Source organism: Acromyrmex echinatior, chromosome 4, assembly GCF_024713525.1.
Source record: "Acromyrmex echinatior isolate Ae372 chromosome 4, ASM2471352v2, whole genome shotgun sequence".
NCBI classification, from domain to species: Eukaryota; Metazoa; Arthropoda; class Insecta; order Hymenoptera; family Formicidae; genus Acromyrmex; species Acromyrmex echinatior.
This window is the reverse complement of record NC_141855.1, coordinates 7,170,872-7,185,421: the sequence shown is the minus strand read 5'-3', so window position 1 is coordinate 7,185,421 and position 14,550 is coordinate 7,170,872. Positions and strand designations below refer to the sequence as shown.

Sequence of the window (14,550 nt, the reverse complement as noted above, 5' to 3'; positions counted from 1 at the left end):
TTGATTTATTAATTACAATTTATAATTTTATTTATTCAAATACCTATATTTATATGGCAAAAAATAGCAGAAAAAGTTTCATTTAAATTCAAAACTCACATTTGCTTGATCTTTTAAGTGTAATTTTATAATTACATGCGCTATTTTCATCAAAAGTATTGGTTATCGTCGAGAGAAAGGCATCTCCTGTATCTCATATCATAAAATGTATCGTTATTGACATTGAACAATAAACGTTAAAAAAATCAGTGTTTTTTCCTCTGTCTCTTCGATTTTCTGGTGTACGTATGACAGACTATACCTATAGTGGCACTTGTCAACTTGTCAACATTTGCTTTTTCTTTGGACAAAAAATCATCAATAACATAGATCTTTCTGCTCTTGCAAATATTTTGTGACAGCAGTTTAGAAATACCGCATATATTTTTGAAATATCATCCATCGTTAATATACATAACTTCATACATTCGTTATTTATTAATTAAAATACGTCTCTGTAACCGTAGATTATGATATATTAGCTCGCCGCATTTCTAATGAAAATATATTGCAGTTACATAATGCGATAAATACCAAATGCGTTTTCGTTGATAATGAAAATAATGGAACTTGAGAGAGAGAGAGAGAGAGAGAGAATTAACAAAGAATTAGTAAACTGTAACAAAGCTGTACGTGAAACATCGTTTAAATGTAAATTATCAGTCAATATCGAATAAACGACTCCGTTCCGCACAGATTAAATTGATTATTCGTTGCATGAAGGATATTTTTCATTAGCAGCATAGCTCGGATTAATGGCTGAAATTCGAGGGGTCATTACCTCGCGATGAATGCTATAATGTAAAGTAGCTATATAGTCATACGCGCCATCGAGTTGGCACTTCGATCCCTAATTAGCTTCGTGGCTTCGCGAACGCTTGATTTTCTATCGTTGATTGACAAGGCTCTTCAGCTACATGTCAAAATTCAATTGAGACGAATTGCCGTGATGCATCGGCGATTCGTTAAACAACATGGAACATATCAATGATTCCTATTATTGTAAATTAAACAGCTATTATGTAAAAGCGGTGAAGCAACAGTTCTAACTATTTCATTGAAGTATTTCGAAAAATCTTAGATCAGGAAAATATGTCTACAAAAAGCAAAAAGGGATGAAATCATAATGAGAAAAGTTTTGATAACTTAAAAATTTTTAAAAATGTTTAAAAGCTTTGAAAAATGTAAAGTGAATTCAATAAAAGTTTTAAAGATGACTTTCAACAAAATTGCTCAATTAACGTCTCCTAGGAAATTATTTAAATGCATTAAACTGAATTGAATAGTCTTGTGAATGTAGTTAAAAGATATATTTCCATAAATGATTTTATATTGACAGACGATGTATGTGTATAATATGGCAAAATCAGTGGAGTGCTATCAGTGAAAATTGGTAATTCTTTTGTGAAAAACAAGCAATAATTAACCGCGATCGTATGCGCGACGAGACGAAAATAAACCATGAGTTTAATCAATTTTTTCGATTGATTGATATCAACCGACGTATTCGTATCGTGAAATTAAGCAATGCATTCATACGTCGTTAAGCGTCGACTGATTTGGCTTTGGACATAGGATACGTATGTACGTTCATTCTGTCAACGAGATCCCATGTGTGAAATCAACGAGTGATTCAGTTTGTACTGTTTCAGAGAAATGGATGGTGAATTCAACGAATTTTGCTTCTATCGTTAGAGAGATAATTAATGTAACAGACATAATATAATAGAGGAGAGAATTCTCAAGTTGCTCATTCTTGTCATACGTAACGTCAGCTAATAAATCATTATCATGATTAATCAAGCAATATATCTGAGAAAGTTTAGCTATGTAATATTTAACGATTCGTATCTGAACTTTGCTGAGTTATTAAACCGCCCAACTGAAATAAAGAAAAGAATCGACACAAATAAAAAATTAATTTTATTAGTTTGTAAAGTAAACAATGCAGTATTTGTTATGTAACTTTGAGAACAAGAAATAATTTAAGTTAAAGAATTTTTTAATTGATTTCTATATAAGTATCAGTTAAAAAAGTAAACTTTGTTTTCAGTATCTCCTTTCAGGGGAAATCCTGAAAATTTTAACCATGGGAAACTAATTACACAAGCTAAAATAGTTGCAACGTTGAACTAAGTGTAAAAGGCAGTGATGAAATAAATTTGTGATTCACGAAGTACTGCTTAAATAGAGTTGATAAATGCAATCAGAAATCGTTGCAATCAGAATTATTGCTTTATACATCTTCATAGATGCTACCGTGTTCTGCCTCTTATAATTCATAAAAGTTCGCATACATCAGAAAAAAATATATTTTGAATATTTTCCTTCTTGAAGTTTATCCTCCTCTCATCCCTACCGTTCTTTAATAGCTTTTACTGTAAATAAGTTCTACTTGAAAGAGAGATTTTTATTCGCGAATATTACCTCGTAGAAAAATGTATGTTTAACACGACTGGAGACTAATTTATGACGATTAAAAATTTTATGCTATATCACGAGAAGAACATTTTATTCGTAACTTTATATTCTCATAATGTCCGAGTAATTCTCTGGGAGCGCTTTTATATTATTTTTAATATAAAAAAGAACAGAAACGTATAGAATAGAATAGGAGATTGAAAAAATTTTTCGCTGAAAAATAAAATATTTCGTAGACGTGGCGATAATTTAAGTTCGTATTATTAAATTTTGCACGTAAAATACTAAACATCTAACTTGACAAATCAGAATTATAATATCTATAATGAATTTTTTTGTCTGACAATTTTGTTGTATAATAATAACAACTATATTCTAAACATATCGAAACTAATTAGGACATTTCCGATGTTAATAACTGATTAGGATGATATCTCATGAAACACGGATTTCCAGGGCTTTACTTCCAGCTCTACGAGCGTGATTGACGATCTACGCTCATGTTGGATCAAAGAGAAGGAGGTGGGACTTTGATGTACACTGATAATTCATGCGGATCCAATTACACTTTGAAATCGCTCGGTAATTGTTCCAAGTAAATACCCTAGGAGAACTTAACAAAGAAGACAGCGAGCACGCTTTACAGAAATAGTATGAATAGTATGGGAAGCACGCTTTACAGAAATAGTATGAATAGTTGGGAAGTACGATTGATTTCATTCGGAATATCGTCATCCCCGATCAAATCCAAGTTCAATGGAAAGAATGTTTCCGACATTGCCGTTTGCTATGTATTAATTTTACCGAAAAGATATCTATAACGTCCGTTTTGTCAACTTTTAATTGCAAATCTTATTAAATGTTTATACCTACATAGTTTACTATATCTTTAAAAATATAAATAAAAAATTATAAATGTTCTGTATAACATGTAAATTAAAACTATTATAATATAATTTTGTTTTGTTTACATTCAAATATTAATATTTTTGATATGCAATATTCTGTAGAATTTGAATTTATATTCAATTAAAGTTCAAAATGCATATAAAATTCCAATATAAGATTTATAAAATATAACGAATATAATAATAATATTGCTATAATAATAATAATTTTGCTTTTATCTATTCGTTTAGTATCAACTTTATGAAATTTTGCTTTTATCTCTTCGTTTAGTATAAACTTTATGAAAAGCACTGTAATGAATAAAATAATTTTGACATGAATTTTATGCTACTTGCTATTTTAAACTAGCAATCTACGAGAAAAAATTTGATTCACAACAAGCCTTACTTTCTTATCATGCCAGTTTATTATTCCTCGAGCATGTTCTCTTGGCAGCGTGTGCGCATATATGCATGGATAAGAAGGAAGGTTTGATATTACCTTAGATTCTCCTTAGAATACCTCGAATTACTTTGAACGTAGTTTAACGAATAAATTTTATAATATTTAATAAGAATTTACAAGAAATTTAAAATTGCGTATAATTTTTTTTATATTATACGCAAAAAACAATCCCAATTTGAAAAAAGTAACGCATCGTTCTTCTAAGAGAAAAAAAGCTCAATAAATCGAACATAAAATATTTATATTTATTAACATTGTGTCTACAGATTACGTTTGTACAGTCATGTATTGTTATAAAATACAGTAAAAGTTGTTGTACAATGTGGTTTTATGATATTTCAAAACGTTCAATCACGAAGAGATGCGACCGACTCGGATCGACGGACGTTTATTATTTCACGAATTTTTTCACGTATCAACGAATGCGCATATTTTTGCTCGCGGCTACCAGGACAGCCGCGTGCCACGAAGAACTATGCATGACTCACCGCCAAATTAGAATACCGAGCGACGATTCTTTTTTTCTTTCTTTCACAAACGTTGCCGGTCGGTTACAGGAACCGAAGTGACATTGACTAATGAGCTCGCATCGGGCACTCACGGGCACATGCAAATGCGTTCTCGGCTACGTCGCGCGAATTATAATCCCCGCACGGCCGTTTACGGCCGGTAATTTGACGTGCGACACGCCACGAAAGGGCCAGCAAGACTCCCTTATCCTTTCACTGTCAAGAGGCACTTACCATTTTAATCGCGACTGAATTTCAGCTAAAATCTTTTTAATCGAAAAAATTTCATTTCCTTATCATATCAATAAAATATGAAGAAGATGCATTTCACAATTGCTGTATCAGAAATTTATAATGATTATCACATGAAATTTCAAGTTAAGATCAAAAGGAAATATTTTAGTAGAGATACTTTAAAGAAGTATAGATACTTTAAAGAAGAATATTAAGTTAGAAAATAATATTATTCATTAAGCGTAATGCTATCTTGATATCTGAACCATTTTTCAATCCTCCTCCTCCTTCTTCTTTTCGTTCGATTTCTTTTTTTTTTCAATTCTTAAAGTAAGTTTTATAGTAAAAAATTCACAAGCCAGTTTCCACAGTAGGAATAAATTATACACGTTTCAAGAAAAATTACATCGTATTTTTATAACACGGTACCTTCTTTTCCACACTTTCCTTTCTTTGTTAAGGAGGTAAAAGATGGTTACGATTAATGTAAACGAGGTATTCCGCAACAAAGTAATACTCGGTTATAAGAGCGCTATTTGCTAACAAAATGTACACGTATGTGTAATTTCGCTGGAGTAAAAAAGATTGGAGCATGGAGTAACACCACGATGACCGACCATGCGTTACTTTTTCATCTGCGCGAGAGCGGCATAAGCATGTAGCAAATAATATAAAACTTCGCCTGTTAACATCTCCCAATTCGCATGCAACTTTTCGCAAAGAATATTATTGCGGCATTGCGGCACCGCTGAAAAGATTCGAAGATTTTCGCGGAAAGAGTTTGTACACGAGCGTGTGTACTCACGCTCAAAAATTCAACGACGGTGCAAATATTGCGGCCAGACACATTTGCATTCTACACAACTCGTTCTACACAATGTTTTTTTTTATTTTTTTTTAAATTGCAACGAATTCTTGATTACTTTTTCAACAATGTGGCGGACCAGCGTAATCGACACTCGCATAAAATTATTATTACATTTCATCGAATGTAAACGAACAGGTAAACATACAGGATGAAATTACGTCTTGTATCACGGCGGTGACCGGGAATTCTAGTTTTCATTCTCAGAAGGATAAACGTCCTGCGACGTCATGCTCGAAATACGCTACAGTGATGTCGCTCGTTAGTTGCCGTCGACAGTTTTCACAACAGTTTCTTTCGCTATTCTTCGTGACGCACCGTTCCCGAAGAGAGTGCCCATTAAAAATGTTGAGAACGAAATTCAGTACGAATCCCGTTCTGGGCAGAAGGAAAGACCCTGCGACGACGTCATTTTGTTTAAAGCTGTCGCTGACTCGTTGCTACTGAGTCACTTCGAACCTCGCAAAATAAAATAACTTCTTCTCAGAGAAGAACGTTCTACGCTCATTACACGCTATTGTGCAGCAAGCTCCGGATAGATCTTCTACCAAACACGTTATTGCACGGTCCGTAATATCAGTTTTTCTCACTATTCTTTTCAAGGATTGCAACGGTGAATCGCCGCCAGCTACACTTTCTCGGGTAAATGCTCGTACAATTTTACCATTTAAATAAGTAATTACTTTTCTCTCTGCACGACTAGATACTATAACCCTTACCACTCTTTTTTCATAATATTATATTATTGTAACTCAACCATCAACTTGTTCTATTTGCCGGGAACGTCAGAATGTGCAATGTATCTCTTAATATTTAATCAAAAAAATTAAATTAAACTGAATAATCATATTTAAAATTGTAATCCAAGCTATTATATTTCTTACAAAAAAAAAATCAGTAATGTATTTATAATGACATTTATACTGTTCGTATAAGAGATAAATATACCATTGACTTCACCGGTCAAGTGAGATTTTAAACAAAGTCAATCAATATTTTGATTGTAAATCAATATTTTGATAAATAAATTTAAATCTGCAAAAAATAAATAAAATATAATCCGACTACTATCATCGTAAAAACTTATTAAAGCTTTCAGCACAAGTATGCAATAATTTTTTAAATTTTCATACAGTTTGGAGCAATATAAAAATCTACACTGAAGTTTAAAGACCCAGATTGTTGATGGAAGATGCAAAATTTCACGTAATCAATAAAGGGCTAACTACATTTAAACAAAGTTTAACTTTAAAAATTATTAGCTATTACAAGACACATTTCATGATAGTAAAATTGAAAAGAATTTCATTTACTCACCGCAGGTGTACACGACTTTAAGATACGTTTTGCTGTCTGGGCTGCAAGGATCTGGTCTGCCAAATGTTGTGCTATTAGCTACTACTGTGCATCGTCGTTTACCATGGCATAATTGCATTACAGTTTCCGTTGTAAAGTCCATCATGCAAGCTGTAACAGTAACAGTATAATAATAATAACAACAACAAAAGATGCATTATATAAGGAAATAAAATTGAAAAAAATTTTGTATTATTGATATTTCTTTTTCTTCACAAAGCACTTTACACGAAATTGTGAAAGAAATAACAAAGTTTGTATATTTCGCAATAATATGACTCCATAAAGATAAAATGAGAGGGCTAATTGGTTCATTCTATGTACACAAATTTACAAAAATTAAAGATAGTTTCACATGTATAAATCCATCTTTGCTTAGTTAGAGTAAAAGTCACATAAAGATTATATAACGTAAACATTATACTACTTCCATGTGTCTTTAATCTGAGACAGGATAGAGGGAGGATTTGCTGTTTCGAACTTACGTTCAAACATTTATACAATATTATACATTTATAAAATATATTTTATAAAATATGAGATTTTGCTTACATCGTTTATGATTTAAAATGTAAGGTATTGTTTCCGTTATTGAATAAGATTGATAAGAAAAGCCGGTCGACAAAATGCACATCCACGTCAAAGAAGGAATAAGAATTTATCGATCCGACTACTTCACGTAGAATGACAGAAAAGGCGGAATCCAAGGAAGAGCAGGAAGTCTTCGGAGTTTCCGATACTCTTTTGTGCAAGAAAATGTACGTATCGCTCACGTCGACCTAAGACGTGACGACGAAACGTATCTCGTGAAGGCATATCAAGGCGACCACAAGCCATTCATGGCAAAAGAGCACGAAAAAGCACTATTATAACGCGGCACCATTTCATAGATTTTGTTCCTTATTGTTGCACTCAAGCGGCAAGCAACCTTTCAACCCTTCGCGTTAAAAGGTAGCTCTACGAGTTGGCGGATGATGACCGGACAAGTGGACCAAGGAATTGTGCAGGATAGAGAGATTTATTGGATCATCGTGGACAGAGCCGAGCTATTCATACAACTGTAAAACCAGAATTTCTTTTGCCTACAAAAGGAACGGAAATGATATTTTCCTTTAAGAAGAGTAAAAGGAACAAATAAATAAAGTCTCTTCTTGTAAAGTTAAGAGTAACTAATTTTTTCTTTATCTAATTTTGTCTCCAAAATTAGTTAGCTATAATTAATGAGATCGTACGAATAATTCTATTGTTGTATATACGCGGATTACACTAGTTTACAACAAAAAATTACTTTAAATCGGACTAAATGTTTCATATAGATTTTTAATACTAAAAATAGTGCCGCAAGCTAAAAAATTCCAGCACGTCAGATTCCAAAATAATTGAGATTTAATTTTCAAAAATGGCTTTTTTAACTATTGCGGTATCGTTTTTAACATTCAAAAAGATATAAAAAACATTTTTTCTGGTTTAAAATAATTTTAAAAAAATATTTTTTAAAACTAATGTTATTATCTTAATAATTAAAATAATGGAATTATTATCAAAAGATTAAGACATAAAATTAAAAATAAAGGAATAGCAAAGACCGATTAAATGAATAAGAACATCCTTAAATGTATAAGCGAACAACAATTTCAATGTTTCAAAAGTAAATGGTATCATTAAAAATCAGTAGTGTGGTCTTCACCGTTCTCGTTTATGTTCTCTCGTTCGGTGTTCTCTTCGTGCGCTAGGAATCGATTGATTGGACAGGACAAAAAGTCGTCATGGGAACGCAAGCGGTCGACCAGAGCATTCATTCGCGAGTTAAAAGAATTTACTTCGAAAAGTTAAATAAAACCACGTCTTGGGAATGAGAGGCAGGCAGCTCCTTCATTCTTCCTGAATTAAAAGTAAGCGGCGTAAGCCTCTCTCACGACGCGCGAACGTGAATAATAAGCTTTCCCGATATCGAACGTCACATTTAGCGCCCAAATGCATCTGTCGGTCATTGAATTATCTCGCTCCATTTGGAAAATACTCGATTTCTTTTTTTAAAGAATACCCTGCGGGAAAAGTCACTTTAATTTTCTCTTCCCACATCACTCGAACCTCATCCGAAACTTCGGCAGCCATGGAAGAAAGAGTCGCAATCTCGTCGCCAAGTATGACAATAAACTAGGACAAACATCGACTCGAAGGCTTTTCTGCAGAAAAACTCATCGACAAATAGAAGAAATGAACGACAGAAGATTATTGATCGATCCTCGTTATATCACTAGAAACTAAGCGTTCGAAAAAATTCTACACAAAAGGAACGGTTTTGCTGAAGTATCTAAAAATTTAATTTATAGATATAGATCTGAAAATAAATTTTGTTGAACTATCAAAATAAATATGTAGGACGCTCAGACTGGTCGCTAGAATGTCAAAACTTTTCGTAACATACATCATGTTTCTTAGAAAATTATTTTAATGGTCCAACAAAATCTCAGATCTGTGTATCTAATTGAAGTTTTAGATACTTTAGCAAAATCGGTTTTTCCGTACAGTTTTATATATTAATATAAATAATCTTTACTAGATCTTTCTGTTTAGCGTAAATGGAAAAATTAACAAAATGATTGATGATACGATAAGAACAATATTGATATGAAAGCGTGTTATTTAAAAAACAAGAACAACAGCACTTTGATTGCAACATTAATCTCATGAATTTTGTACATAACTATTTACATGATTTAACAAAACATCTAAATCTTTAGATATTTCAAACTAGAGTCTGATTTCACACTGAAGATAGTTAGAACTTTTTGGTTGATTTTGGTTAAGATAACCAGAATTCTAATTGATCAAAATCTTCTGGTTTATCCATTTTCAACCAGAAATTTTTCTCAGTGTGTAGCAAAATCGTTCTTTCCGCGTGTTTTGTCGTGCAAAATTTCACTTTAGTATTTGTACACAATGTAAGTATAACGGATATCATTACTTCAATAACACGTGGAATTTATCTGCGTGTTATTAAAGTAACGATATAAATACTTAACATCAGTTGTAATCTCGGAAAATGTGGTCACTAACTTTTCTTACGAAGCAAATGACGTACATAACGATGCAACATAAAACCAAGACGATATCGAAACGTGAAGAGTACACGTTAAAGTTCACAGTTTTATGTTCGATTATGTATTGCTTTAATAACAAGTTATAATAAATACAACGTTAAATACGCATATCACAAATGTCACATAATAAAAAAGAAAGAATTAAAAAAACGAGTTATAATAAATTGTAAATTATAATTAATGGAGAGACGCAAGGTGTTGTTAATTAATGACGGTACTTACTTTCTTCTTGTACGCCCAGTGGCTGCGGACACTGCAGGGACTCGTATTGCGTTCTACCAAAGGCAGCACTGAAAATCGCCACCCTCTGGCCGGGATGGCAAACGAGATTGACGACTTCGTTCTCGCAAGCCACCTTACTCCTGAACTCATCTAAAACCACAAAACCAGCTTTTAATAAAGCGACCATATCGCCGCCGTTGTCGCCGCTGTGCAAAACGCAATTATGTTCGCGACGCGACGCCGGTTTATGAATATACCTTATTAGCGAGCAACCATAATGTTTGTATCTCATTGTTTTCGCAACAAGGGTTAAAAAAAGGTAGAGAAAAACTTCCTATTTTGTCGGAAATTGCGCCGAATCGTGAGTTCCGGGAATGAACCTCCATAAGAAACACGATCGCTTTCTTACGAACGGGCGTTCCCTTGGGGTGAAAGGACAAACGTTGTCTACTCGTCTCGTTACGACCGTAACGTTGCATTCGCGAATTTCAATGAACCGGAATGGCTTGCAGCTGCCGATAGTACGTTTTTGCATTTCTCTCCCTGCGGGGTGCAGAGATCGCGTCGCGTTGGGAAGTTTCTTGCGATGGACGCATTTTGCGAGCTTGCTGACGCTTGATCTTGCGTCGATATATAATCGTGAATATTTGATATACAAGGTAAATCGCGATTTTTGTCAATTCTTAAATATTCTCGTATTTTAAATATTTTTGCTAAACAAAAATTTCATCGCAAATGTTGCTCCTTTATTTCAAAAATGCTATTAATAATGTTGCCGGAACTCTTTAAAAAACAATTATTACTTACTCCTATATTCTTCAAAAAAAAGCTAATAAAACTCTATAATCCGAACTTTCGAGAAAATTGGAGTGCTAATTTTACATGCCCCGAAAAATAATACAATTAAAAAAAACATGATTTTCGAGTTGTTACCATAAATGATAATTAAATAAACATTATTCTATTAATCATCAAAAGTATTAGCTTCATGAAAAATTGTCACAACATCACAATTCAAAAAGAGTAATTTTTAAGAGTTGTATAACGAAAATGACAGAAATGCCAATATTATTTGATTAGTCAATAATTGTCTATCAAATTCAAAAAGAGTTTTTTCCCTTTTTTGTGAAACTTAAGTTTTTAAATTGTGTCGCTTTTGAAGTAAGGGAGTGATATGTACATCAATTAATACTAACAAAAAATTATGAATAAGTTATTTGCAAGTTAAGGAGATGATCCAAATTATCGATATTACTGTTGTATAAAATTCTCTGAAATGACTCTCTGAATTGATTCTCTGAATTACAGGATTAAAGTAGACGCAAAATTAGATTTTGGTATAAAGTCCACTACACCACCTCTTAATTTTACATCTACTTTAATCCTATAAAAGAATTTTTTATTCTGTTCACTCAATTCGGAGACTTTATATGACTGTAATATCGATAATTTGGTCACTCTTAGCGTCCCCTTAATCTTATGAAAATCGATCACAAAATGCGAAAGAAGTCGAGTGGTTTGGAGAATCAAAAAATCAACGATTTTTTGTGAATTATTTAGAAAACCGGTTACAACTATCAATTTTAAGTTTAGACCTATATTTTATTTGTACTTTGTACAATATGTATAAATTTTTATGAAACAAAATATATTAAAAATGTCTGAGAGGTAACAATGGCAGCAAACGTGATCCAAATAAGATTTTATCAAATTGCTGACATTATTAACCACAACTAGTCATCTAAAAACAAAAAAATCAAACTGATTTGTAATTAATGATGTTAAATGTGTACAGTAAACCTAACAAAATTATAAAAATCGCGATTTGTTAAAATTCTTCTTTATAAAAAAAAAGTTCTTTTTTTATAAAGACCATTATTTTTCCCATTGTCAAAAAACTATTATTGTTTCGAAAAATTTATTACTTTTTTCAGGTTTACCGTATGGAGAAAATAGTTGTAACGTGTAAAAAGCGTACATCAGTGCGTTGAGCCGTTTTCTCTTTACAATGTCAGCAAATTTGAAAAAACACGTTTCGAGAAAAGTGCATTCAAAGTTTTTGAATTAGAATACTTCTGTTTTTTTAATACTTGCAATAAGTTTTTTATTCAGCGATTTCGGGGCCATAAAAAGATTAATCCTCTTAATGAAACTTCATGAAATGTTTCAAAGAAATAACAGCCGTACGGCATGGCATGGCGGATCGAAACTCAAACGCGCCTAATTTTTACCTATGCACCATTTTAATAAATCGTGAATAATTTCGTTATTCTACATATTTCTATGAATGGTTTTAGCAACATATTTTCAAGATTGTCAACTTTCCGAAAATGCAATTTAAAAAAAATCGACAAAATATTCATATTTGATGGATCAATTTCCACAGATTTTATATTTTTCGCTGATAAAAATCATAATGTTAGCTCTCTTTTTTAAAACGGCCCCATTCTCTTGAAAACTTAAAAAGTTTTATTTTATTATCTCTCTTGCCCTCGTAAACTAACAATTAAACGTATTATTAAACGCGATCCTGTCGCAGCAATAGGCAATAAAAATTCCGGATGTTGTCCGGTGCATCCACCCGTATTCGAGTGCAGCGAAACATCGTGGTAACTCGTAGATGTATCGCGGTTTTGTTGCGGAAGAACAAGTTTGACCATAACCCAGCGATCCCACACGCCGGGCAACATCTTTTCATGTTTCTTAGCCACGCACGGAAGTCGGCGGGTGCACTTATGCTTGAGATAAAGTGTTATGCCCTGCTTTATTGAGTTGGCAATTTACGGCGGTTGCCATCGCCAGCTTTCGAACTTGTTCCACCGGTGAACCGAGGCCAATGGCTACCACCGCGATTTAAGGCGAAATTACGTGCAGCGTGAGACCATGCATACATTGTTTGACGCGATAGCTTCATCAGCGTGCCAAAACCAATAAATGATATCAGCTAATCCTCCCAATCCGCTATATCAGCCAGTTTTGTCTTTACTTCGTACTACCATAAACATTGGCTGACCTACATCTAGTTTCATTTTTTTCTATCCCATATTTTCGCTCCTCTGACAAAAATATCGCGTTTTTCTGGATTCATACATATTTTTCGTTTTCTCTCTAAGCGTGTATACAATCTGCACCGACCTTTAACTAACAAGGACAGTACATTGTGCTGATACAGTTTTGTTATGGCCAGAATTACCAATTTCTGTATTAAAGGACAGAAAAATTAAAACTGTAAATTGTAGCTCTAAAACTCTGTAAATTTAATTTTAATATAATGAAATAAATATCACTCTCGTTTATTTCCTTCAACATATGCATATTCTTCTTCTTTATAGAATTTTATCAATATAAAATTCAATTGGCCTACTTTCAATATCATATTTTAATATTTTCTATTCATATCATTTATATTTTCAACATTGTACTGTGGTATTTTTAATTCCAATCTTGATAAATTGTATTTTTTCCTAAATCTATATATTTTCCATTTACACTGTCCCATATACGGCTAGTAAGTACATTTAATCTAAACTTTTTAATGAACAGATATGTTATTATTATTTTATTAAAGCAAAAAATTCTCTGTTCTATAACAGTAATGATAAAAGTTTGTATTGTTTTCTGTATATTTCAGTCATGACACTTGAAATCCCCCGAAATTAGCGTAAAGTACGTACCTATTAATTCTTCAGTCTACATCTATAGCATACGAAAGTTAAACTAACCTGAATTAAATATTCCTGGCCGTAAAATAAAAGATAATGCCATCGTGATACCATAATACTATAAAGATCAACTTTAAAACGCGGAGATGGTCTACTCTTGTTAATACATACAATCTTCCATATTATCCACGGCGCATAAGATTATGTCGGTTCACGCGTTCCTAAGATTTTCTTACGGAAGATACCATCCGCGCTGTTACGACCACGTTACATGCAAACTAAAAATCGCCGCGCCATACCTGCCGGAACTCTCTCGAGGTTTCGTATCCACGTAAAAGTGGCCGGCGCTATCCAACGGACATATCAAAGAACGGGACCGTCAATGGCCCGTGAAATTTCACCCGAAAGAGCGAATTCATGGTATACGCGAGAGAGATCGCGAAACTGCCTTATTGCCGAGGGATACTCCGTAGAGCTCCATAGAACAAGAGAAAAGGAGAGAGAGAGAGAGAGAGAGAGAGAGAGAGAGAGAGAGAGAGAGAGAGAGAGAGAGAGAGAGAGAGAGAGAAGAGGGAAGAGAAAGAGAGAGAAATGTCCAGTCTGGGGTTTTAATTGGCAAAAAAGAGGAAGCACCGCCATGGCGAAGAAGAGTGGTGGAAAGAGGGTTGAAAGGAGAGAGAGGTAATTCCCTCGACGGCGGACTACTCGAAGCGACAATGGAGCCGGCTCCTCGCTTTTTCAGCAAAAGGCCGGGGCTTCGATCGACCTACTTTTCCTGACATCGA

The 14,550-nt window shown here is 33.3% G+C and overlaps 1 protein-coding gene across 5 annotated transcripts in view; it reads right to left on the bottom strand.

The window, feature by feature from the left end:
* Window positions 1–14,550, bottom strand: part of LOC105152483 (uncharacterized) — a 185,526-nt gene that overhangs the window by 45,749 nt on the left and 125,227 nt on the right. For all 5 annotated transcript variants that reach the window (XM_087405359.1, XM_011066815.2, XM_011066814.2 and 2 more), the window contains 2 exons: window positions 10,104–10,253; window positions 6,739–6,888 (listed from right to left, as the gene is read on the bottom strand). In XM_087405359.1, the coding sequence (XP_087261485.1) occupies window positions 6,739–6,888; window positions 10,104–10,253 (300 nt within the window). The remainder of the gene's footprint in view (window positions 1–6,738; window positions 6,889–10,103; window positions 10,254–14,550) is intronic.